The 26,474-nt window shown below is 46.8% G+C and overlaps 1 protein-coding gene across 6 annotated transcripts in view; it reads right to left on the bottom strand.

Annotated features, from left to right (window-relative positions):
* CNOT10 (CCR4-NOT transcription complex subunit 10) overlaps positions 1–26,474 on the bottom strand; it is a 1,248,840-nt gene that overhangs the window by 135,736 nt on the left and 1,086,630 nt on the right. For all 6 annotated transcript variants that reach the window (XM_069648815.1, XM_069648816.1, XM_069648817.1 and 3 more), the window contains one exon: positions 11,165–11,295. In XM_069648815.1, the coding sequence (XP_069504916.1) occupies positions 11,165–11,295 (131 nt within the window). The remainder of the gene's footprint in view (positions 1–11,164; positions 11,296–26,474) is intronic.

Here is a 26,474-nt window from a genome sequence, read left to right as displayed (position 1 = left end):
AGATTTGATATTATTTTACAAACATCTCGAACTTTGCATTAAGGGCACCTGTGCATCCCCTTGCAGAATATGATAAGCCACAGTTCCTATCATCCACTTTTCAAGAACGTATAGAGAAAGTGATTGTGTTTGATAGCCAGATCAGAATAGCATGGTGAACAAGAATTATTGACAATAATTCTGCTTATTGCAGGGTAGCACAAACAAATGTTTCTTGGTTCTTTAAAGCTGTCATGATTCCTGCCCCTCATGTCCCCAGCCCACCAAGATGTCAGGCTGGATCCAGGCCACGATCATCTACATGGCCCTCAAGGGCCTCTCCATCCCTCCAAAGACCCACTTGGAGTCAGACTTGGCGCTTGTGGCACCAGACTCACTCACTCCCATAGGATAACATTGGGGATTGGACTTGTAGTGCACTGATGGGGATAAGATGGATGCCCCCACATATTTCGGTTCCCAGAACTGCATGTGCAGTCTAATCTTTTGGGTGTGGTTCAGCCCAGAGACACCTGGGATACCCAGACACTATTTAAGCCACTCCCAGGCTGAGAAACATGCTTTGTGTTTTCTGCACCTGCAGCGTGACACTCATCGTGTTCGGATCGGTCACCAGCAGGCCTGCATCTTTCTTCTGCGCTGAGCTCCTGCAAGAACAAGAACACCGTTAGGAACAGCCTTACCTTGCAGCGCTTCTGCCCATCATTCATCGCTTCTTCTGTACTGCGGGCATCTTCGGCGGTGTCATTCCCATCCCGGCACGCCGCTTTCTAAGGAAAAGAACAGAAAAAAGGCATTAGTAAGCATTCAGCAAATCTTTGCTTATTTTTAAAGACTGTACAAGCTTCAAACACTTACCTGAATCCCAGCCGCTCTGGGGGAACTGTCTCCGGAACTTCTCATCCATCTGCAAGAGGCGCCGCATACCGCGCGCTTACTCACCGCATTTCTCCTTCATAACCGGCATCCACGCTGAAAACGTTGCGCCACCTAAAAGAGACAGAAAAAGAACTCAGTTCTATACAAATACGAAAGGGTCGCATCGCGCTCTCACTCACCTTCAGCGTTACTCATCTCAGCAGCACATCGCCATCCCAAGATGCCGGCCATCATCCGAGGAAGGAAAGGAACGAAGTTCGAGAACTGTTCAAAAGACTCATTATACTTACCTGTCGGACTCTTGCCAGTGAAGTAACTAGGCAGCAACGAGCATGCATCTATCAACGCGCCCCTGCGCTGAAAGCATGACAGAGAGCACCCTTTCCAAGAAAACAAGGCCCAGTCTCCAGTCTAGTAGACTCCAGGGAAGGGTTTAAGGTCATAAGAGGGCAGAACAGGCTGAGTGACGTCCACGTGGATACCATGTGACTGTTACAAAAGCCAATCCAAAGAACTCTATTGATAGAGTTCCCTTAACCGCAGTACAAAGCAGTATGCAATAACAAAAACAAAAAAAATATTGTTTCACAGTGCAGGGAAGGGACTAAGGGTAGCACACCGGTCCAAAGATAGATAAGGTTTTAAGCTGGCTGTGTATGGGTTCACCCCGACCACAGTGGGACATAATTAAATACATTACTCCCACTCCATGGATACACTTTCTCTTCAGAGTCTTACCATCTGGAACAGGTTAAATGAACTATGACAAACAGAGAACCTGGAGAACGATGAAACTGGATCAAATAAAAAGAAAGAATTTACATAAGAGGAGGCCAGAGGAATAACAACTTCAACAACAACAACATCACGTGTGTGATGGCTCTGATGCCATATTTAAAGACTTATTTATGGCAACCCTGCTTTTGGGCAGCTTTAACAATACAAGTTTCCAATATTTGGTACACAGGCTGTAACTGCTGTAAGGCCCTGATATTACCAACATTCAATAAGGGAGAGGAGAATTTATCGAAATCCCATTGTATGGTCTCTTGTTGGCACAACTGTGAAGGTGTTTGGCCGATTTAAGATTGGCAACCTGAGTTGCAGACAAAGATTCTAGCCAGCACAGAATGTGGTTTTCAGGAAGGGATAGAAACTGCTAAGCAGATCTCCAGATCTACTTTTTGTTTGCCAATTATTGTCTGTTTAGCACTCCCATCTACATGGCGTTCATGGATCCGTGTTGATCGTTGAATATGGTCAGCAGGTTATGGCTGTGAAGGCCATGCAGATCCCTCGCCAATTAATAAGCATACTCAAGTTGTTAGATCAGTAACCCCATGATTGCGTTAGGCATGGCTTGGGAAATTGAATACATGGAGGACCTTTTTGGTTGTCAGGTATGAGGCAGGGGTGAGTCTGGGCTCCCCTCCTGTTTAACCTGTACACCAACTCTTCAGAAAAAGTTCTGTGGATCATTACATGCCACCTGCAGGTGCTGCCTGCACCCTTGTCAAGAACCCCCAAAGGCTGATTATCTGTCATAAATGCCACGTATGTGTCAAAGAGCTCACAATAAATATTGAAAAGCCAAAATTCTTAGCGGTCAGTGGCAAAATATGTTTCTCTTTCCTTTCATTTTTGTGCAGGTAAAACAGTTTACATGCTTGGGGGTTGCCTTTACTGAAAACGTAAGCAGCTGAGCACACCTACACAAACAAGCTGATCTATTTCCAACAGAGCCTGAATTTTTGTCTGTGCCTGTGGGCCAATCATCATGCCATATTCTCCAATATGTTCCTAAAGGATATTTGTAACTTCTCTACCAGGATGCCATATATTCACTGCTGCAGTCATGTATCAATCATTAGTGGAGTGTTCTGCCTTTTTCTTCTTCTGACAATGGCTGCTGGGAGTTACATGGGAAGGGTGAGCACACTGCTTAACAATAGGGATATAGAGTTAAAAGAGCCCATTACATTTAGAAAAAGGAGAATCATGACACAATATAACAAATTCTCCTGTGATAATTTCTTTTTGCTTTGAATCTCAGCACAGACAGCATGTAAGTGTGCTAACTCGCTTGACGTTTGAGGCATTGCCGATAGAAGAACTTTGGCTTTGCGAGGCAATTAACATCTACCCTCTGCTTAAATGTGAAGAAACTAAGCTGCACTTGATCCTGTTTGGTCTTACATTTCACTCCATTCATCAACATCCGTTACAACTGAAAGCCAAATGGCTTAGGCAGCACTGCATGGATATTTTTTTACGTTAAATTAATTCCTGATCATGTATCAATAGGAATTCAAGTCAAAGATAATGATTTTCATTGCAATTCATTTTTAAACTCTGTATTTTATTCGTCTTATTTTGCTCACTAGTGGTTGGAGACAGGATTTATGTGCTTTATATTTACACAAGACTTGTCTCATTTTACCACAATAAAGTTAATTCATTGAATTCCTTTCTAAACGAAGACTAACAGTAGATAAAAACAACAAAGACAAGTGACTGGTTAGAGCAACCATAAAGATCTACAAAGGTATCTCCAACACAAAAAGGAAGAGGAATAAAACCGACGAATTTTCTGGTTCACACATACAAAATGGAATTTGTTTTTAAGTTTTGCAAACAAGCTCGAATTGAAAAGGGGCTATTTTGTATTGTTTAAGTAAAAAGCATTTGAATTGAAAACAAATGGAAGTCGAGCAAGTCATAGTAGTACAAACAAATCCAAATGTGATTAATAATACAAAATGGAAAAAATTGTTTGCTTTTTAAAACCTTTTGGGGCGAGACAGATGAAAAGCGCTCCATTATGCATCTATACTGTTGCATACCTCTGTAAAACGCTGCATTGTGTATCTGTATTATTGTATGCCTCTGTAGAGCACTCTGTTGCTTCTCGAAGTCCGGTCCGTGCTCAATAAATACCATAATGATAATAACAAAGGAAAAGAATAAAGAAGAACAAGTTACTTTCTAACCTGTTAACGTTCTTTCAATGGGATGGTCCGACGACGTATTCCATATCTATGACATGTAATCACCACAGCTGTGCTGCTTCGGAAACTTTTTTCGGCGTCTGCGTCGATGACGTCGATGCGCCGTCGTCGAGGACCTCCTCCGACGTCATCTGATGTGATAAGTAGGACGCACGACGCCCGTAGCCTCAGTTGTAGTTTTTCCCCCCAGAACGTGTGACATAAGTCAACTGCCAGTCAGACACAAAGCCTTGCGGAACGTAAGCTGCAATCGCAAAAGAAATTCTTCAGCGGGGAAGGCAGGGCGGGAGCGATATGGAATACGTCGTCGGACCATCCCATCGAAAGAACGTTACCAGGTAAGAAAGTAACTTGTTCTTCGAGGGGATTAGGTCCTCCGACGTATTCCATATCTATGACAGACTCCCAAAGCAGTACCAGAGCAAGGAGGAGGGAAAGAATTTAGAATCAAAATTTAGAATAGCCAATCAAATAGCAGAGCAAAGGACCGCCTTGCCAAAGGCCAGATCCTGCCCTCGGATGGAATCGAGGGAATAGTGACGCACAAATGTATGTACTGAAGCCCAGGTGGCTGCATCACAGATGTTGCGAATAGGAACACCCCTCTGCAGTGCAGTAGATGCAGCCACACCCCTGGTAGAATGGGCCCGCAAGCCAGCCGGTGGGTCCTTACCCGCCAAACGGTAACACTCCGAGATGGCCAAAATAATCCAGTGAGACAAAGTCTGTTTCGTCACAGCTTGCCCCAAACGCTTCCCAGCATAACCAATAAAGAGTTGATCGTCCACTCTGACCCGGGACATGCGTGAAACATAAAAGCTTAAAGCTCTCCTAGGATCAAGCCTATGGAGCCTCTCATCCTTACCAGGATGCGGAGGAGGATAGAATGCCGGAAGAACAACCTTCTGGGCCAAATGAAATTCCGACACTACCTTCGGAAGAAAAGAAGGACGAACACGAAGGACAACCCTGTCCTTGTGAAATACAGTGAAGGGAGGCTTAACTGAAAGTGCCTGTAACTCACTCTGCGAGCGGAAGTAACCGCAACTAAAAACACAGTTTTCAGGGTTAACAGCCTCAAAGGGCAAGAATGTAAAGGCTCAAACGGAGTACCCATAAGAAACCTAAGAATAAGGTGTAAATCCCAACCAGGCACCAGGAAAGGTGACGGAGGGAACACATTAGTGAGCCCTTTCAGAAACTGTGAAATTAAAGGGATTTTAAAGTAAGAACACTCTTCAGACGAGCGCTTAAAGATGGACAGCGCCGCCAGGTAACCTTTAATGGTACCCACTTGCAAGCCCCTGTGGGCCAAAGAAAGTAAAAAAACAGAACCATGGGGATGTCACATGCAAAAGGATCCACATTCTGAACTCTGCACCAGTCGCAGAACTTACGCCAACGGCAACGGTACAGAGACTTTGTTGCTGGCCTTCGGGCCGAAAGCAACACCTCCATCACATCTTCAGGGAGGTCCCAATCCTTATACCTCAACCTCTCAGAAGCCAAGCGTGAAGGTTGAGGGATCTGACCTCTGGATGGAGAACCTGACCCCCCTCCCGTGAGAGTAGATCGTCTCGGTAGGGAAGACGACGTGGAGGGCAGATGGACAAGTCGAGAAGGTCCGGGTACCACGTTCTCCGAGCCCACGCCGGAGCAATGAGGATCATCCGGGAACCGAACTTCCGTAACCTCCGCAGCACTTGCGGGATGACGGGGACTGGAGGAAACGCGTACAGCAGCGGGAATGACCACTCCACCACGAACGCGTCCCCTAAGGCTCCTTTTGGAGGAAATTCCCGCGAGCAAAACCTTTCGCACTTCCGGTTGAAACTGGAGGCGAAGAGATCCACTTGAGGGGTCCCCCAAAGGGCGAAGATCTCCAGGAGAATCTCCTGAGCCAACTCCCACTCGTGAGAGATCGCGCTCTGCCTGCTCAGAGCGTCCGCCGTCACGTTTTCGGCTCCGGCCAGATGAACTGCCGAGATCGAAACTTCCTGCTGGATGGCCCAGAACTCGAGCTGCATCGCCTCCCTGCACAGAGGAAGTGACCCTGCCCCCCCCCTTTTGTTGAGGTAGTGCATGGCCACTGTGTTGTCCGTCAGGATCAGGACATTCTTCCCTCGCACAGACGGCAGAAAAGCCTTCAGGGCTAGCCCGACGGCCCTCAGCTCCAACAGATTGATATGGAGTCTGGACTCCGACGGAGACCAACGACCGCTGACTGTCAGCCCGTTGGCATGAGCTCCCCATCCCGTGAGGGATGCATCCGTCACGATCGTCACCTCTGGCCAGGGAAGCCAAAATGGAGCCCCCTTCATCAAGTTGCCTTCGACGGCCCACCACAGAAGGTCCCGGGCGACCGAGGACGGCACCTGAATCGAGTCCGACATCCTGCCGGAGGACTGCGACCATTGCGTCTTGAGTGCCCACTGCAAAGATCTCATCCGCAGGCGAGCCTCTGGCACCAGAAGAATGCAGGATGCCATGAGGCCGAGCAACCTCAAGAACTCGAACGCTGGGAGCGTCTGGGCATGCTGAAACTTGTGCACCATCTGCTGAATGTGAAGAGCCCTCACCTGGGGAGGAAAACACTGCCCCAGGGAAGTGTCGAGCACTGCTCCGATGTACTGGAGCCGCTGTGTTGGCGTCAAATGGGACTTCTTTAAATTGAGGGAGAAGCCCAGCCTGTGAAGGGAGCGACAGGTGACCGATAGATGATCCAGGACTTGCTCGGGGGAGAGCTCCCCCTGATCAACCAATCGATCAGGTAGGGGTAGACGTGAATCCCCCCTTGCCTGAGATGCGCTGCCACCACCACCATGAGCTTGGTGAAAACCCTTGGGGCGGAGGTCAATCCGAACAGCAGGACCCGAAACTGAAAGTGCGAGTCGCCAACCGCGAACCTCAGGTACTTCTTGTGCTTGGGATGGATCGGCACATGGAAGTAAGCATCCTTGAGGTCGAGTGACCCCAACCAGTCCTGAAGCTGAAGGGCCTGGAGGACTTGAGAGAGAGTAACCATCTTGAACTTGTCCTTCCTGAGGAGTTTGTTCAAACCGCGCAAGTCCATGATGGGTCGCAATCCCCCGTCTTTCTTGGAAATCAAAAAATAAGGGGAATACCATCCCTTGTTCCTCTCCGCTACAGGCACCAGTTCTATGGCGCCTTTCTCCAGCAGGGCTTGAATTTCCTGCGCAAGGAGCGGATCCGGACACCGCAAAGAGAGGTTCCCCGGTGGATTGTCGCAAGGCCTGTGCCGAAAGGGAAGACAGTAGCCGTGGGTTATGATCTCCAGAACCCAAACATCTGAAGTAATGGCTTGCCACTCTACAAGATGCTGCGCCAGCCTTCCCCCAACCGGCGAACCATGGGACATGGCCTCATGACTGAGTGGGAGCGGCTGCGGCGTTACCTGAGGGCAAAGAGGCAACTGCCCGAGCGGCCTTGGCACTACGGGTACCCTGTCGTCCACCTCTGGTACCCCTGCGTTGGCCTCTTTGACTGCCAGCTCCTCTCGCTTTACTGAAGGACGAGTAATAGCGAAAGGAACCACCCCTCCACTGCTGTCCCCTAGGACGAAAAGGCAGAGGTTGGCGAACTGCAGCGCCCAATGACTTTGCTGCAGCTTTCGAGGTCTGCAACCTCTCAAGGCTCTCGTCAGCCTTGCTGCCAAAAAGGTGCTCACCGTCAAAGGGCATATTGAGGAGCCGGGACTGCACATCCGGAGCAAACCCCGACTTCCGCAACCACGTAAACCTGCGTATCACGGTGCTCGCCGCCATGGACCTACTGACGCATTCAGCTAAGTCCAAACCCGACTGAACGGACTCACACATGGCATCCTTACCATCCTGGACCATAGCAAGGAAACCATCCCGTTCGTCCCCTTCGGGAACATGTTCAGCCGCTAACGCAACACAGTTCCACAGAGTGTGCGCGAAACGCGACAAGGCACAAATGGAGTTGGCCGCCTGAAGCGCCATACCACCAGAAGAAAACACTTTCTTCGCCCAGCCATCAAAAGGTTTGTCGTCCCTATCAGGAGGGATGGTAGGGTACGACGCCTGCTTCGCCGGGGCCGTGGCCGCCTGCACCACCAAACTCTACGGAGTGGGGTGCCTAGTCAAGTAGCAGGGGTCGCCACTGGCTGGACGGTATTTTTGCGACAAGGATCTGCCCACCGCCGGGAGACTCTCCGGAGCAGTCCAAGCCGCCACCCTTCTCTGTAAAGCCATATGGAACGGCAGAACCGGGTCAGTTGGGGGACCAACATCAAGGATGTCCGTCAGATCATCCTGCACAAACTCCCCTGGGGGAGCAGACCATCCCAAGTACTCAGAAACCCTAGCCATAAGGCGCCGGTACGAGGAATCAGCATGAGAGCCAGGCTCAGGCCTACAAAACTCCACCTCCGGAGAGGTGTCCAGTCCACTGGCATCATGCAGTGACTGTCAACTCGTCAAACTGACTATGGCCCGAGACAATTTCATCCGGAACCTGACTAGGAACCAGGCCATCAGAATCCTCATCCGCCATATAGTCCAGGTGGCGAAAAGAAGGCACCCTAGAGTGCTTGCTCTTAACCAGAGCCTTCCTAGGGGGTCCACCCGTGCCACGGGGTACCTCCGACACGAAAGGCATCGATGGCGTCGAGAGAACCGACGTCGAGGAAATCGGCGTCGGGGAAATCGGCGTCGAGGAAATCGGCGTCGAGGAAATCGGCGTCGAGGAAATCGGCGTCAGATGCAGCGCCTCCAGAATCGGCGGCGTCGACACAGCCCTCGAGGCCGGAGCCCCGAGCGTGTCCCTCGACGACCTGAGCGTCGATGACTTCCTCGGAGCCAGAGCCTCGAGAAAGCCTGTCGACGCCCTCGACACCTCAGACGTCGATGCCTTCTTCGAAGACCTCACAGGTGCACACGGTCTCGAACGCGTCGAGGACCTGGACTTGGAACGGGTACGTCGAGAACGAGTCCCCTTGTCCGAAAGGGACCTCTCACGTGACTCGTGCCGACCACTCTTGCGAGCGGTGTCTCTCGACCTCACATGACCGACCCCACTCGGGGGCGCGGACGGCTGAGTACCCTGCGACTCAAGAATCGCCAGCATCTTCTTCCCGAAGGAAGCCCATTCCTCTGGCGTCGCACGGCTGGAGGGGTAAGCGACGTGCCGGGCAGAGTCCTCCGAAGAGGACCTGGAAGACGACCGGTGTCGGCGCTTCCGAGAATGCCTCGAAGAGGCTGAGGAGTGGCGAGACCGACTCCTAGAAGGAGACCCACGAGACTTCCGACGCTGACGCGGAGAGTCACCCCTCGAATCATCCGTCGAAAGCCCCGCAGACTTAGACTTCCGGGGCTTGGACACCCGACCTACCGACAACTTCTTACGTTCGCGTAAGGCTTTGGACGTGAGCAACTGGCAGTCGATACAGTCATCCGTGTCGTGGGCCTCCCCGAGGCACCAGAGGCAGGCGTCGTGCGAGTCCGTCACCGACATCTTGGACCCACACTCCCCGCACTTCTTGAAACCCGGACGCGGGGTCGAAGACGAAGTAGAAGACATCTTCTGAAGGATTTTCACAAAACGAACAGGTTCGAAGAACCGAGAAGAACAGAACTCCAAAGAGTCGAGGCGTTTAAACCGAGAAACACGAAGCAACACGTTCGCGGAAAAAACGGAACTGAGGCTACGGGCGTCGTGCGTCCTACTTATCACATCGGATTACGTCGGAGGAGGTCCTCGACGACGGCGCATCAACGTCATCGACGCAGGACGCAGAAAAAAGTTTCAGAAGCAGTACAGCTGTGGTGATTACATGTCATAGATATGGAATACGTCGGAGGACCCAATCCCCTCGAAATATGCTTACGGGTAGTTTTAAAAACTATTTTTGAGGGAAAGTAAGGGTAAAAAGTAATGACAGCAAAATGGTGTCTAATGAACACTCAAGACAAAAAGGGAACAGCAAAAATGTAACACTAGTGTAAACGACCATCAAACTTCTCCAAAATTCACAAAAATACTTTAAAACACAAGTTGTGGGATGCACCATGTAACTCAATCTTCTGAGCCTCACAAAACCCACTAAGAGCATACTCAATTTTTTAGTGCTATTTTTTTTTTCTTCAGGCACATGAAAATACATTATTTTATTCTTAAAACTCCTAAGAGGGAAAGTGAAAGGGAGTCGGTCCTTTTATAGGGCCACCAAATCTTCCAGAGCACACTCAATATCACTGAGTCCACGATTATAAACTCAGTTCAAGTGCATTTTCCCCAGTAGGCCATCATTGAGGCAATGTCCTTAGTTCAGCAAATTGAAAATAGTCTGGTAATTAAAAGATGTGTTTTAGAAAAAAAAGCTGGCTGCACCACAAACAACTTTTGTCCAATGTCGGCCAACGGTTTTAGCTTCTTTTGTTATGTATATTTTGGAGGGGTATTAAAAGGATGTGTTTTTTCAAATTGTATTTTCAGTACACATTTATCACACTGCATGATAAACAGGGGTCACATCAAGACAACAATGGACAGGAAAATGGGCTATGGCAAGTATAAAATGACTCAGAAGGGGAGTGGCCTTCCTCCCCACTAAGTGTAAAAAAGAAATACAAATTAGACATGTAACACATGTATAGTATAGTATACTGTATTGCAATACCAGTATTAGATCAAAAAGGCATTCGATTAATTACAAAATCTAACGACTGAGGATTTTACCCTGGTTAATGGCACAATGATTCACCAAAAATCCCAAAGAAGGGCGAGCTACGTAGTGGCTAAACAGTAAATTATCGAACCAGGAATTGAGTGGGCTGCCATCCACACCTGATCATGCTGTATAACCCCTGATATATCACTACCTCCTTGTGACAGGTCGCTAACTTAGTAAAAAAAATAGGGAACACTTGTAATGGGCTGTATATTACTGGACTTTTTCTCCCCCGTTACATTTGCCAACGAGGCCCACGCACCACCAAGCTAACATTAGATCAATGGGAGTGGCGGAAGGTGGCCAAAACCACCTGTTTAAATTTGGTCAGCATGTTCACTAATTATATTACACTCATGCAGTATCACATACTTGATGGAATGAAACCAGATATCATTGAAAAGAATATTCAAAATGATGACTCGTGATACTAAAGCTGCCCAACCAAAACGAATTCTGTCTATATGGAAATACACATGTATTAAGTTGGCATATGGTGTGGGTTTCAGCACGAAAGTGCCTGAAAGCATTACCCGCTAAAATCAAGTGTGTTACCACCAACCTTGATCCTGCTCATTGGATGAGATCCCCAGGGACACATCAGTGACGTTCTCAGGATTCAAGTGTGCGATGGAATCCGAGATTCGGTCTAGAGATATGAGGGCCTCTGCTGCATACAAATGACCCAAGAACCTGCAAGAGACAGACTGTTTTAAAATTCAGCACTTACAATATGGGATACATTATTCAGTGTAATCGTATTTATGATGCTTGTATCTGCTTAGATTCACATGCTATGCATAGGCCGGCATCTAGTGGTAGGAGTATTACATTACATTACTCGGAAAGGGATGTCGTCTGGACATGTCAGTAATACTATACCCTAGTGTGGTGCCCACTGAACCCAGGGTCCTTCACGCTCAAGGTCCCTCAGATTGTTTTGTTTCTGACATGAAGTAACATGAAGAGTAGCGCGAGTACAGATGTAATAAAGCAGATAAAGCCAGAAAGACATTGTGACAAAGAGACAGCCAGGCGGTTTTAAAGAAAAAAATGCTGGTCTTTATTCAGACTTAAACAGGTTGCTGGGTAGAAAATAACACAAAGTCTTTTCTGAAGAGGTTTTCCTGGTGTTCCTTCTTTTTGAGCAATGTTTTTTCTTCTGATTCTTTGTAGGGCATGATGTATGGACCTCTGGCAGGCTTCTTTCTCCTAGTCCTCATATGCCCAGGCGCTCCCTGTGGCTCCGGAATCCACGTGTGATCGGTTCTGCAAGGAGAACAACAATGAACACCCCTCTTCAAACCTGCTTGCTCCTTATATAGGCAGGTTGCAATTGGCCAATCAAGTTCTACTTCCTGCCTTAGTCCATAAGAACCCACCCAGGCCCCGCCCCCTTTTTTCCTGTGAAGCCGTTGTCATGCATCTTCCTGCCTCTGTTCCCCGGGAAGCGCCTTCTGCTGCCCAGGTAAGTGTCGGGGGGGGGGAGCGTTTCTGAAAAATGTGGGGAACACTGGTATGGTTATGTGGCCCTTGTTGGTGGTAGTTCTATACGAGCGTGGTATCACCATGCAGCGGTTCACTTTCCTCCTGCCCGCGGCTGAAGCACAACACGTGGGTGGCGTCACCGCGCGGTGAGTTGGTTTCCCTCTTTCCCTGTCCGGGTTGTCTCCAACACCTGGTGTTCGGCTGTGGAGTCGGGGCTTTGCAGCTGTTCGGGGTTACGTGCCCCCTCCTTTCTGCTGTCGGCTCTGCGGTTGCCAGGCGAGCCTCCCCTTGTCGGACGCGGCTGTCCGCCTCTGTTGCTGGAGCCGGGGAGTTCGTCTCTGCATGGCCGCTTTATTAGCCGCGTGACTGCTGGTTGATATAGTGGCGGCTATTCAGGTCTCTTTATTACGTCCCGCGGCTTCCCATTCATGAGTGTTCCTTCTTCACTGGGCACGAGGATATCTGAATCCCAACCGGCTGTCTCCCCCAATCCTTTATCAAGGGTTCGGGCAATTCCTCGTTTTTGGGTACGGCGGAGCTTGTCTTCTGATTTGACTGGCCCCACCACTCGCCACTCATGGGGGTCGGGGTTGGTTCTTCCTCCTTGTTTTCCTCGGCCACTGAGGTCTCCTTTTCATCGTCCCTGGGGTTTTGGCAGTCTACACTGTCCGGCCCATTACAGACATCTATTCACCTTTTACTCCAAGAGGGGAAGGAAGGATGGGTGCATGTGATTCTAAGCAGATACAAGCATCAGAAATACAATTATGGTGAGTAATGTATCCCTTCTTAAGATTGTGGATCTGCTTAGATCACATGCTACGCATAGACTAGCAAGCAGTATCTGGAGGAGGTAGGTTGTGAGAAGGTATGGAGGCAAATAGATGTTTTAGCACCGCTTGTCCCACCTGTAAATCTGCTTTAGAATGTGTTTCTATGCAGGAATGCGGAGTAAAGGCATGTATGGAACGCAAAGTAGCGGCTTTGCAAATGGCATCTAGAGGGACGTTTGCAATAAATGCCAAAGTAGCTCCAGTACCTCTGGTAGTGAGCTCTTGGTGTGAAAGGCAGGGTTTTCTTTGATAGAGAATAGCAGCGGTGTATGCATTTCACTATCCATTTGCAGCTGGCGTTCTTTGAAATGTGATCACCTTCCCTCTCAGGTGCTACAGAGACAAACAGTTGATCTGTTTTCCTTAGAGGTTTTGTTTTGTTTGCATAGTACAGTGTATGGAGGTTTCTCTCAACTAAGTTGGATGGATTTTGGAGAAAAAGGTTCAATGGACTGGTTAATATGGAACTTGCATATGAATTTAGGTGTCAACCGAGGGTATGTTCCAAGTATCACCATGTACTTGTGGATAACAAAGAAAGGGTCTTGCACCGACAATGCTTGTAGCCAAATGACCCGTCTTATTGAGGGGATGGCTACTAGGAAAGCTGTCTTGTATGTTAGGTGTTTGAGGCTGGATTTGTGCATAGGCTCAAAGGGTGAAGCCATGAGCTTTGAGAGTACAGCATTAAGATACAAACCTGGAGGCATGTTGGAAATGGAAGGGTAAAGTCTCTTTACTCCCTTTAGAAAGACTTAACAGGAACTTTCCACCAGGACACCTTGTTCTGTGAAGTGGTGTACGCGGACAGAGCCGCCAGGTGAACCTTGATGGAGTTCAATACTAGGCCAGAGTCTAGTAAGTCGAGCATGTAGTGAAGAATGCTTGATGTGGTACATGCAATTAGATTCAAAGTTTATTTATTATTTTTTTTTTTTTTTTAAATCGGCACCATATCACAAATCTTTTCCACTTGTTGAAGTAGCAGTGTCTGGTGTTGGGTTTGCGCTTCCTTAAGGATTTCCATAAACCTTTGAGGTCATTTTAAGTGTCCAAACTCTAGGACTTCAGGAACCAGGCTGCCAAGTTCATAGACTGAAGATGTGGGGGCAGTGCTGTCTCCCCGTGCTCTGATAGCATGTTGTAAGGGCACGGAAGTTTGACGGTTCGCACATCGCCAGTTGGAGCAGATATGGAAACCAGGGTCTTCTTGCCCACAATGGGGCTTATCAGGATTAGTGGGGCATGCTCCTGGTGCATCTAGTGCATTATCCTTCTGAGGAATGGTGTCGGTGGGGGGGTTACAGCTAGTAACTCCAAAATGGTTTATGTGGTTTTGGGCTGTGATCTGTGTCCACAGGCCATGAGCTGTGTGGTGAAAGTAATAGGCTCCCCATCCGGAGAGTGAGGCGTGTTTCAAGTATCGCTTAAACTGTTGGACTGTGAAAGGGTTTTCCCTTGAACAAATTTTCTTTGGACCCCCAGCGTAGCGCTTATACTAGGATTAGCGAAACAAGCACTAGATCGTCCCACTGACCGCTTGCCTGAGACCATTGTTTCACTAACCACTCCGGCACTGGGACATGCTCAGCCATGGAACTAGATTAATGCATGAAGCCATCATCCCAAGTAGGCGCATTACCTTGCGTACAGTTATTTGGCGACCAGCAAGATAATTGGGTATCTGCAGTAGCATGTGCTGAACTCTTTCGTTTGAGGGGAAGACTAGCCCATCTCCTGTATTCATGATGGCTCCTAGGAACTGTTTGGCTTGGAATGAGGCTTGACTTTTTTCTTCTTGTTGATTGAAAACCCCAATTGGAACAGAAGGTTGATTGTTCGCTGGGTATTTTGCTTGCAAATTTGAGGGTATTCCCCTGTTATTAGCCAGTGGTCCAGATAAAGGTACACTGGGATAGATGGTCTGCGTAAGTGCGCCGCCACTACAGCCAATACCTTGGTGAATACCCATGAAGCTGAGGCTATGCCGAAGGGGATCACCTTGAACTGGTAGTGCCGATTTGGTATTTCGAAGCGCAGGAATTTTCTGTGGGCTGGGAACATTGAAATATTAAAGTATAGTCCAACGCAGGAACTTGCAGTCATGTTCCTTCATCCTCCAAGGACAGATTTCAGGTTGAAGTAGTCCCCAAACCTGATGGCATTAACAGCTCTCTCACTGATGGCATGATTTTACGGAACACACGCCGTCCCCTGCAATTCCCAATGTACCCAATTCCTAGCCAAGAGGCTGTGATTGAACTGGACTCAACAAATTCCTGTTTCTCGGCCGGAGTGGAGGATTCTAATCTTTCACAATCCCCTGACATGTAACGGCAATTTGGCTGCAATATCTCAGCTATAGATGTGTCCTATATTGCTCCAACACCTCGGAGAGCCAATGGAGAAACACAAATCTCGACAAAAAACTCTGACCCTTCGAAAACCTTGCAATTGACTCTAGAGGTAATGAATATCACACTAATGGCCCTCGCTAAGCTATTTGAATCTGTTGACAGTACTCTCAAAGATCTCACGGAAAATGTCAACATTATGAGACATGATCAACTAATTATGGCTACAGCCTTTGATCACCTACATAATAGTCTTAATGAGAAACTTGACAATGTAATCTAATTATCCAAAGATAGTTCCCAAACTCAGTACCATCATCTCCCTCACATGCCACACAACATTTGAGTCACCTTGAAAAACCTACAAGTGGCCCTCATGACCTGAAGTCTATATACCCGGTTTTTGATGTAAGAGCTACCAATACATCGATCCCAAAGAAAACAAATCCTAAGAAAGCTCAAGCACAAAAAAAAACGAAAAATGTGAAGACTGCCAAATTGGTTGCAACCTCCTCAACAAAACAATTTATTAACAATTTAGCTTGTGTAAATAGTAGAGCTCTAATAACATAACAAAAAAATATGCAGCGCTGGTGAATCTGAAGAAAACTAAGTATCTTGAGTCTAGTGAATCTCCTAGAATGACTGCTGACCACCCTCCACTAGATGAATTGATCAAATTAGCAACAAGCCAGCAGATACCCCAATCAATCCCCTGTGAGAGTCACTCACTTCCCCCCTCAAATAGCTTCTGCTGTTAATACCTCGAAAGAACATATTGAGTCTCTCAAGAATTCCACAGATGCTAGAACAGCACTAAGGCGTGAAATTGCCTTGTACTTAGAACAGCACACATTTTGTCCCCCCTCCTTGCCCATTTGTAGCAGTTCGTATGGTTCACATTAATAAAACTCTGAGCCAGTAAGTAGATTGTTTGGATTATAACGTAAACCCAACTCTTTATTTAATAATTATTTGTTTTCTTCTAGGTATTTTGTTTTGAACACAAGGACAAAAGGATACGGTTTCTCTCGAACCTCTTCAGCTTCCAGCTGGACTTGGCTTGAGGTAATTCAGTTAAGAGTCAATTTAGTTCTTAAACAATGTCTTCTCTCTCGTCTCTAATACTTCTTTTCCTTCCGTGCGGCTTTAATTTTTATAGTCTTGAAGAATAACTTTCTCCTCTAGTTGTTTCTTTCTGTTTCCTTCTTTATCTTTTCTTTCTTTATTTACTTATTGTCTAATCTCTTCAGACTTGTTCTTTGCTGTCAGTACCTGCTATTTATTCAACTAGAATTCACAGGTGGGCATTGTTATAACTGGGAACATTTCTTGACACACCCTCCTTTCCCAGATGCTCTTGAGCACTTTCAATGTAGACTCTCTCTCCTCCTTTTCTAGCCACATGTAAATCATTCTCTGTATTAAGTCCCTTCGAATTCTCTTCTTTATATTGGTCTCACATTCCTTGTTTTATGCCAGGTTATTATCTTCTAACACTCAGCGTATTCTTGTGTCCAAATAGCGCAAAAGCGCTATTTAAATAACTCACAGCGCAACGGCGCGTCGTTTCCAATACTCTAGGGGCCAACGTTCGCCTCTTCACTTTAACTTTCCTCTACACAAAAACGCAACAGCGTTACTTTATCTCAACTGTAATGCCTCAGTATTAGGCTGAGCTTTGTCTCAAACATTGATCTATCAGGCAGAACTGCTTTTCTCCTCATTCATTCAAAAGTGAGCGTTTGCTTACCCGGTTTGAATGAGCGTTGTTCACCTTCATGCGACGGAGCTGCCCTTCGCCCCTGGCGATAACGATCGCCTCTTTCATCCGACGCGCCTCCTCGCTTTAATTCCTCCAGCGATCCTGCTCGTAGCTCAGACTGTCAACCTGGCGTCTTTAATCGCTGCCTTTCCGGAACGATAACGATCGTCCGGAATATTTTCTCTCCTTCCTCTCTCTTACTTTTCTTGACACACTCAGCTGCGTAGATCACAGACTTCAGCTGCCCTCGTCCCGTACCTCAGTAGGCCCAGCTGTAACCGTCCTCCTCCTCCTCCTCCGTTCCCTAGACAACCAGAAAAACAAACAACAGCGTCAGACCTCCGTGATTCGCTGTAATCACTGTCCATTATTTTGTCTCCAGCGGACCTCTGCAGTTAACCCTTGACAGCCCGGCTTGTCATTACATTGCCAGAGCCAGCGCCTGACTGTAGATCTCCTGCACGTTTCCCATTGGATTCATCACACCATTATAACAAATGGGCCTGCTAAATGTACCACTGTATCCTCAATCCCAGCCACGCCGTTCGTGATCGCTAACGAGAAGAAGAGTATTCCATCTAAAAGAGTATCATTTGTAGAATCGGAGCTCCTGTCGTCAGAGGGTGGCTCTCATAAGAATGTTAATCTTGACAACCTCGCCCAATGTGATCTTCAAGAAATTAGAGATTCTATTGCTCGCTTTTGGCAGATGAATGCGAGACAAGGTCTAATGTTTCAAGCTGGCACACCTACAGAAATTAACACACAAAGCCCTCAAATTGTGTATCGACAGGACTCTGTCTCTACGACTGACTTCTCAAAAAGCGATCTTCACTTTCTATCAAAAAGATAAGTCCCAAGCTAGAAACGAGACACTTCCTGCTGCTCTGTCGACCTGAGATTACTCCTGTTTACATCATGAATCGTCAGAGTATCTTAAACATCTTTCCGACACCTTTGAGCTGCAAGAAATTCGATTTGATGATTTAGATCAGATTGAATTTCCTAACCAAAATAATCTGGGCTCAGCTCTAATATGGACTCGCTACTTAATAATACGTAATATTATCTGTGCCGCAAGGGATGGCCTGTTCAACCTAGGATTTTTGATTTAATCTAATCCCGATAGGAAAAGTCCTTTAAAATCTTGTCTCAAGACTACTCAGAATTCCGTCTTAGTCTGCCAGACAAAATGCTCCTGAACATAAAGAATATAGTCACATTACTAGAGTGTAACTAGGATCTGCGAATGTCAAAGTGTCTCTATCAGTAATCAGTTGGAATACTCGAGGATTCAGGCACCTTAATAATAAACCTTGGAGCATCTTGGGAGATTATGATCTCATTTTTCTCCAAGAAACTTGGTTATCCAGCCCTCCGGTGTGGAATAACTATGATATTCATCTGGAACCTGCAATACGAGCAGCCAAAGGCAGACCAATGTCAGGCTTGCTAATTGCTACCAACATTACAACTAGCATGCACTTGCACACTCTGCCCGCTTTAATCCTTTCATCCAATGCTCTTATGTCTCTGTTAATTCCATTAAAATAGCATGTATCAATATATTTTGGAACCCTATGGGCATCTCAACTCACCTGTTTCTTAAAAATTTGACATCCTCTATGTAGCATATTATCCTGGAAAATAGTATTAATTTTGTCATCATTGCAGGTGACCTGAATGCACATCTTGTAAATAAGAATCTGGTGATGTTGAATGGAACAAGAGTGGCTGACTCTCCTCCCAGCCCCACCTGGTCCAGACGTAACCAAAGCGCGATTCTTGACTACATCTTTGTCACCAAAAATCTATTTGATCACACTTCAGAATTTGCAGTGAAAACATCTGAATATAGTGATCACAGACAGCTAACTTTCAAACTGACCATGACATCTTCCCCTTGTCCACCGAGACAATGGCATCAAGGTTTGGTGAAAACAAATAACTCCTTGAATCGATTAAAATGGTCAGAAAAATCACTTGTGAAATATAGAAATCACCTAAAAAGCTTTGATCAAGCAGATACGAGTCCCTTAGTTGTAGACAATGTAGCGCCTTATGATCTAATGCAACTATATGCTACATGTCAGAATTCCAAACCAAAAAACTGTCTTGATGCTGATAACACTGTTCGTCTCAGAAAAGCATTGTTCAGGAAGCAAAAACGACAAGCCTGAACTGTACCATCGGCCTCTAGAAATGCAGCCTTGAAATCTATTAAAACAGCCTACAGAAATTGGATGAATGAATATAGACTATTCACACAACAAAAAGAGGGTGAGAGTATGCTCATGCACATCCAAAGTAAGAACGCCGCTCAAATTTGGCAGATGCTCAATATGGCCAATAAGGCTCCACAATTAACATCACAGCTAAACGGTGTAAAGGAAAATGACTGGATAAATATTTTTTCGGCCATTTATACTGCTCCTTCGCAACAGGATGCACTGAGTCTTGAGCCAGTCATTTTCGATCTAAAATTCGACAAAGATGACATTCGTCACTATATTAACAAGGCTAGCATGTCTAGAGCCCCTGGTCCGGATGGGCTTTCGAATGCAATATTGAAAAACAATGTTGATCTATGGGTTTCAATCTTGTACACTATTTAAACTGATTATACGCAATCAAGAGCTGCCTAAATCCTGGACCCATTCAATCATCGTTCCGATTTACAAAAAAGGAGATCGACAAAACCCTTTGAGCCATCAGCCCATTGCACTTTTAGATGTGCCAGGGAAAATGTTCTGCAGATTGGTTCTTCGTGATTTGAATGCTTGGTCACTGGTATCCCATCGTAGAGACCCCTTTCAAACAGGTTTTGTGTCTGGTTTGGGCACATAAATTAACTTAACGCTACTTAACATCATCAAATCCTCATGCATTACACGGAAACAACCCATTTACATGGCCTTTGTGGACTTCCACATGGCATTCGATTCAGTTGACCGAAACCTTCTCGTGAAAAAGCTGATGAAATATGAATGCCCAGTTTCGCTGATAAAAATGGTGAGCCTTTTGCATACAAACACGTCTATACAAATAAAGTTGAACATGGAAGGCCTCTTATCCAACATCATTGCGACCGCCAGAGGCCTGAAGCAAGGCTGTATCCTTGCTTCAAGACTGTTCAATCTCTCTCTTTTGGATATTGCAGACGACATGGCCTCAGTTCCATCACACTCACCCAAGATAGAAAACCATACTATATCCTGGCTACTGTATGCTGATTTGGTTTTAATTTCTCAAACTCCACCGGGGTTACAAACCCTCCTTGATGTACTTGATAGCTATGTTTGCTAAAACAATTTAACGGTGAACAAAGACAAAACCCAAATAATGATATTAAATAAACCAAAATCTTCCTTCTTCCTTCCCAAATAAGCACCAGTGGTCAATTGCTGGTGATAATCTACAGCTAGTTTCAGAATACAAATATTTGGGAATGATGTTTAATAATCTGAGATGGGACAAATCGGTTGAAATAGCAATATAAGCAATACTTACCATGTTAACATCTCAAGCAAAAATAATCTTGGCTAAATTATGTAAATTTACATGCATCCCGATAATGTCCTATCAACAAAAGGTTTTACCTGTAATCACTTATGGAAAGTGTGCTGCCTAGGACCCAACTATTCTGGAATCAAATAGAGGCAACATTTTGGAAATCCATACTCAAAATCTACCAAAAAGCACTCTGACCATGCTATTAAGGTTAGAATTGGGGCTTCTGTCCATACATTCTCAAGTCACCTGGAAAATGTGCACGTTTTTTAGAAAATGTCTGTTGGGTGCGTCTAACCAAAATAGTTTAGCCATTTTAGCTAATCACCTACTAACCTCAAACCAGATATTTCCATCAAACTGGCGTAATCGTGTGTTGAATGCTCTTGTCAAATCAGAAATCTCAATTGATCTATTGCTGACAAATCCATCTAGAGCTAAGATCAAACTATATCAGTTTGACTGGATATCCACTCAAGAGAAATGCATGAAGTTAAAAGATTTTGACAGGAACCTCTTTGGTCACAAGAGATTCCGCACAATGGCTGATTATCTTGTGAAATGTCCATCTTCTGTCCCAAGACAGAAAATTCTGAGATTCCGACTAAATTTATGGCCGGTAAATGAGATTTTGTTCAAAAGAGGCATAGTGAAAAAAGATCTAATGCATTGTCGACTTTGTAAGGATGTATCTCACACAAACTCTTCGCCATATTGTTATACAATGTGAGGCCTTTGTGTTAAACCGCTCGAAATTGGCCAAATGTATGAAAAATAAGCTCAACACAAGAACGGTCAATGAAACTTGGGCTGAAATCTTCAGCACAAAACAGATTTCATTTAGGATTGCAACCATTAACATGCTTGATGCTGCATTTCCGTATGAACGAAAAGGTAATCTAATTGTTAAGTAGAAATGAAAATGTAATTATGTTGATGCTATGTGACCACTTTTGTAAAGTAATATTCCCTTTTAAATTCTCTATTGTTTGCTCGTCATGTTTTCTTTAGATGAAAAAGATGTGAAAAAAATAGATTGTACTGTATCAATGATGATCTTTTCATTTTATGTATATTTGTAAAGTTGATTTTCAACTAAATCAAATAAAAAAAATAAAAAAAAGAAATATGAAAGTATGCATCTTTCATATCCAATGTCGCCATGTAGTCCCCCTGTTTTTAGCAGGGGGAATACCTCTTGTAGCCTTGTCACGTGGAACCTTTGTGGCTTGAGATATGTGTTTGCAGGATGCAGGTCTAGCACAGGGCACAATGTAATGTCTTTCTTTGGCACGAGGAAGTATGTTGAATAGATACCCTTGTTTACCTAGTTTGCCGGGACGATTTCTATAGCGTCCTTTTCCAGCAGTGCTTTGACCTCTTCTAGCAGAATGCATTCTTCCTGCGTTGTTTACCTCTGTCTTGGCGGGTGGTTGGATGGTCTCTGTACGAGTTCGATACAATAGCCCCCCACCACAGTGGATAGTACCCTCTTGTTTAAGGTGATCCACTCCCATGCATGGGTAAATTGAGAAATGCGACCTCCTACTGGAGAGGCATGGGAGGGACATGTAACGGGTCGTCATTGTTTCTGGGATCAGGGGATGGAGCCTCTGGTTGAGGAGGCTATGTCTCTACTCCTAGACCTTCTGTGGGCCCTTTGAAAATTCTGAGGGGAGGACTGCCGCTATGAGGAACCCCAAGATAATGTTTGGCCACCCTGACTATAGCTAGAGGACGTTGAGAATTTTGTCCTCGAAATCGGTGCGTTGAACACGCCTCTTTGAACAAAGGACTTGTTTGTTAGTTATCCAAGGGACTCAAAGGTGTCATACTCTTCTTCTTTAACACTTTCCAGTGCTTCCTCAACCTCTCCCTCAAATAAGGCATGTGGTTCAATTGGCATATTGGGTAGGGTGGCTTGAGTTTCCAGCTTAAAGCTGGATTGTGTTAACCAGGCATGGTATTTAATAAGAGTGCCTTCTGCTATTATACGGCCTGCATTATCTACAACGTCCAGGTTATTTTTCAGTATGCAGTTGGCCACTTGATTACCCTCAGCCACTGTGTTCAAGAGCTGCGATTTAATTGGCTCTGGGAAGGTTTCAATTTGTTGTAGCATTTCTTCCCACTTATGGCAGTTGTAACTAGCAGAGTGTGAGAGGTTATTGCGTTTCTTACTTGGTATGAAGCCGAGGAAGCTACGTTCCTGCCCAGTTTATACATCTTTTTAGTCTCCTTATCAGGAGGGTCCTCAGCAGAGGCTAAAGGTGTACCCACCCTACTTCTTGTGGTGTTAACAACAAGAGCAAGGTTTTAATTGAACCGGGATGTATAATAGGTCGGAGGGGGCTGGCCTGAACATTTTCTCAATACAGATAGTAACTGCCCTCGTAAGGATGGGGGTAAGTAGAGAAGGCTGAATTTGCCTCTGAATGGACTGCAGGAAGGCTATGAACTGTGTTGCAGACTTTCAATCCTCAAGGATGTATTTGTCATGATGCCTATCCCCGGGCATTCGGACCAAGCCCATCAGCCCCGGGAGCAGGCATCCAGATATTTATTAAAACCCCAGCAGCCCCGGCTAGGGGCTGTCTGGGTTCAGTCCTGGCGCCTTAGGCACCAGGCTGATAAGAGAAATCAGTCCTGGCGCCATAGGCGCCAGGCTCAGACATTACTTACCTCATGCAGACCATGCTGCAACTGAATCCAAGCCAGCATGAGGCTTGGATATGACTATTTTGTTACAGGGACTATTTTTTACTCGGGTGTGGTTCTGGGGAACTTCTTATCTGGAACTACTTTGGAGGCTATTTAAACCATGCCCGATCAGCAACACACGCTTCGCGTTATTCTGCATCCAGCAGCGTAACGCTCACCGTGCCTGCAGTCAGCATTCAACCTTCAGCAACACCCATCTCGAATCCAGAGCTCCTAGCAAAAGAGGAAAGAAGAAGGAAAGGTTAGAACACCGACATTATTTCAATCCTTACCTGATTCCGGATCCATCACGTCTTCGAACTTGAAAAGGACATTATTTCTGCACGCGTCGCATCGCCAGCTGCCGCGTCATACTCACCAGTCTACACAGCATTTTTCGATTCGGCGCTGCCTCCTTTTTCTTCGCCGAACTCCAGCACCTGGGGGAAAACAAAAGAAACAACAAGGTGAGCCAAGAGAGCCGACAAATACAATCTCTTACCACCATAGGCTTACCTGATTTACCACTGGAGGCATTACCCTTTAATACGCCTCATCTTCATTTGCCACACCTATAAAGGGAGAAAACAACAAGTTAAACTCATGCAACTTTTACCGGACAGTGTTGGGTAATACAGACTCTTACCTGAACGCCATCAGCTGCCTCCAGGCAATATTCTTTTGAACCAGTTGCAATTCAACAAGGGAATGGAACAAGATTGAACATCGGACATATTGAACTCTTTGAACTTTATAAACCCCGGCGTCAATATTCCTCCGGAACTCCTACAGCACCTTCAAACCAGTGAAGTAAGGAAAAAGATACTTACCTGTAACTGTTGTTTTCCAGCATGGGTCTGGCATGGATTCACATGCTCATGAATATTCCACGTTGTCAGGCTGGGAATCCTCGGTAAAGAAAAAAAATCAGTATCAGTTTTGTTTCTGATCTGTCTTTCTTAGTAGTAACCAATTACTGATCTCTGGGTCAGACTGCCTCCAGCCAATGACTGCCCTCTCCCTAAGCCCCGCCTCTGGCAGCCATCCTCAGATTTGGTAGCACGCAAAGTGGCAGTATGACCAAGTGAAGAGCCGCAGAGGGGTAGGCGGGAGGGTTCGCATGTGAATCCATGCCAGACCCATGCTGGAGAACAACAGTTACAGGTAAGTAACTTGTTCCTTCTCCAGCATGGGGTCTGGCATGGTTTCACATGCTCATGAATAAAAGAATACATAGCAGCACACACATGCACAACCACGGGAGATGGCAAAGGCTCAACATTGAGCATTACATCCAAAATTCAGCAATTCTAACCTCCTCACCAGGCTCACCTTAGGCGAAAAGGTTGCGCAGCACTGCTTGGCCGACCCTGGACTCCTCCCTGGAGTCCCGATCGGCGCAGTAGAATCTTGTGAAGGTGTGCGTCGAACTCCACGTAGCAGCCTGCAGATGTCCAGCAGAGGCACACCAGACAGGAACGCCGTGGTAGCAGCGATAGCTCTGCTCGAATGGGCTCTCGGACGGCCGGGCAACGGTCGGTTTGCCAACCAGTGAGTGCATGATGCAGCCGGAGAGCCATATGGAAATGGAAGTCTTTGAGAGAGCCTTCCTTTGATTCACAGACCCAAAGTTCACAAACAGCTGTGACGTCTTCCGAAAACTCTTTGTGCGGTCCACACAGAACTTCAGCGCTCTAGCTACATCCAGCGAGTGCAAAGTCCTCTCGGCCGGCGTTGAAGGCGACGGGAAGAAAACTGGTAACACCAAGGGCTCGTTGAGGTGGAAGTCTGACGGCACCTTGGGCATGAAGGAGGGGTGCATCCTCAGAGCCACCCTCGTGTCATGAAAAGTCAAGTATGGAGGCTTGCAAGATAGGGCCTGGATCTCTCCCACTCGTCGTGCGGAGGTGATGGCCACGAGGAACGCTGTCTTCCATGACAGGAACTTCAAAGGCGCCGAATGCATAGGCTCGAATGGGGCCCCCATGAGCCTCGTCAGCACCACATTAAGCTCCCACGCCGGGGCAGGAGCCTTCACTGGCGGGAACCATTAGAATACTCCCTTCATAAATTCCTTCATCAGGCGATGAGACCACAAGGACGCCCGTCCCGTAGTCCTGGTATTTCGGGAGGTGGCAGCCAGATGTATTTTGATGGAGGCGTGAGCCAGTCCAGCTTTGGCCAGCGACAGTAGGTACGGCAGTACTTGAGGGGCCGTAATCCGCAGAGGGTTAATCTTCTGTGCACGGCACCAGACAGAGAACCTCTTCCACTTATGACCGTAACACTTGAGAGTTGAGGACGCTCTGGCTTTTGCAAGAACCTCTCTGCAGTCAGCCGGGATATCGTACCCTCCAAACTCTAGTGCTGCAGGAGCCAGGCCTGCAAGTTCAGCGACTCCGGGTCGTGATGAAGAATGGCACCTCCTTCTCTGGAGAGAAGATCCGCGTCCGCCGGCAGCTTGACTGGTGGGGACGTTGACAAGTCCAGAAGGTCTGGGAACAAGATCTGCCTCGGCCATGCCGGTGCGACGAGGATCATTCTGCACCTGGAATTATTGAGCTGGTTGATGAGGCAGAGCAGCAACGGAGGGAACGCGTATAGAAACAGGCCGTCCCAAGGGAACGAGAAAGCATCGCCCATGCTCCTCGGCTGCGGGAACCTGCTGGCGAACCTCTGGCACTTGGACTTCGTCGTGAAAAGGTCGATCCGGGGTTTGCCCCATCGTCGAAAGAGCCGATCCACCTGGTCCTGACGTAGTTCCCACTCGTGGCACGAGTGCAGCTCCCTGCTGAGTGAGTCGGCGATTGTGTTTTTTATTCCTGCCAAGTGGAAGGGAACCAGAAACATCCCCTGGGCGACGGCCCAGTGCCACAGATCCTGGGCCTCCTTGGATAGGGCTGGGGATCTGGTGCCTCCCTGCTTCCGTATGTAGAACATCGTGGTGGTGTTGTCGGTGAAGATCCTCACCACTTTGTCCTTGAGGGACTGAAGGAACGACTTGAGCGCCCAGAACACTGTGCGGAGCTCGAGAATGTTGATGTGGAGAGACCTCTCCTCCGGGAGCCAAAGGCCTCTTGCGTGGAGATCTCTGGTGTGGGCCCCCCAACCCTCCAGAGAGGCATCCGTCGTCATCGTCTCCTGAACGCCAGGGTCTGCAAGTCCGTGCCTGTAGTGAGGTGCGCACGGGTACCCCACCATAGGATCGCCCGACGGAACTCC

This window comes from Ambystoma mexicanum, chromosome 2q (assembly GCF_040938575.1).
Source record: "Ambystoma mexicanum isolate Mex_15411 chromosome 2q, UKY_AmexF1_1, whole genome shotgun sequence".
Taxonomy (NCBI): Eukaryota; Metazoa; Chordata; class Amphibia; order Caudata; family Ambystomatidae; genus Ambystoma; species Ambystoma mexicanum.
Note: the sequence above shows the minus strand (reverse complement) of the source record. Positions and strands in the feature narration are given on the sequence as shown.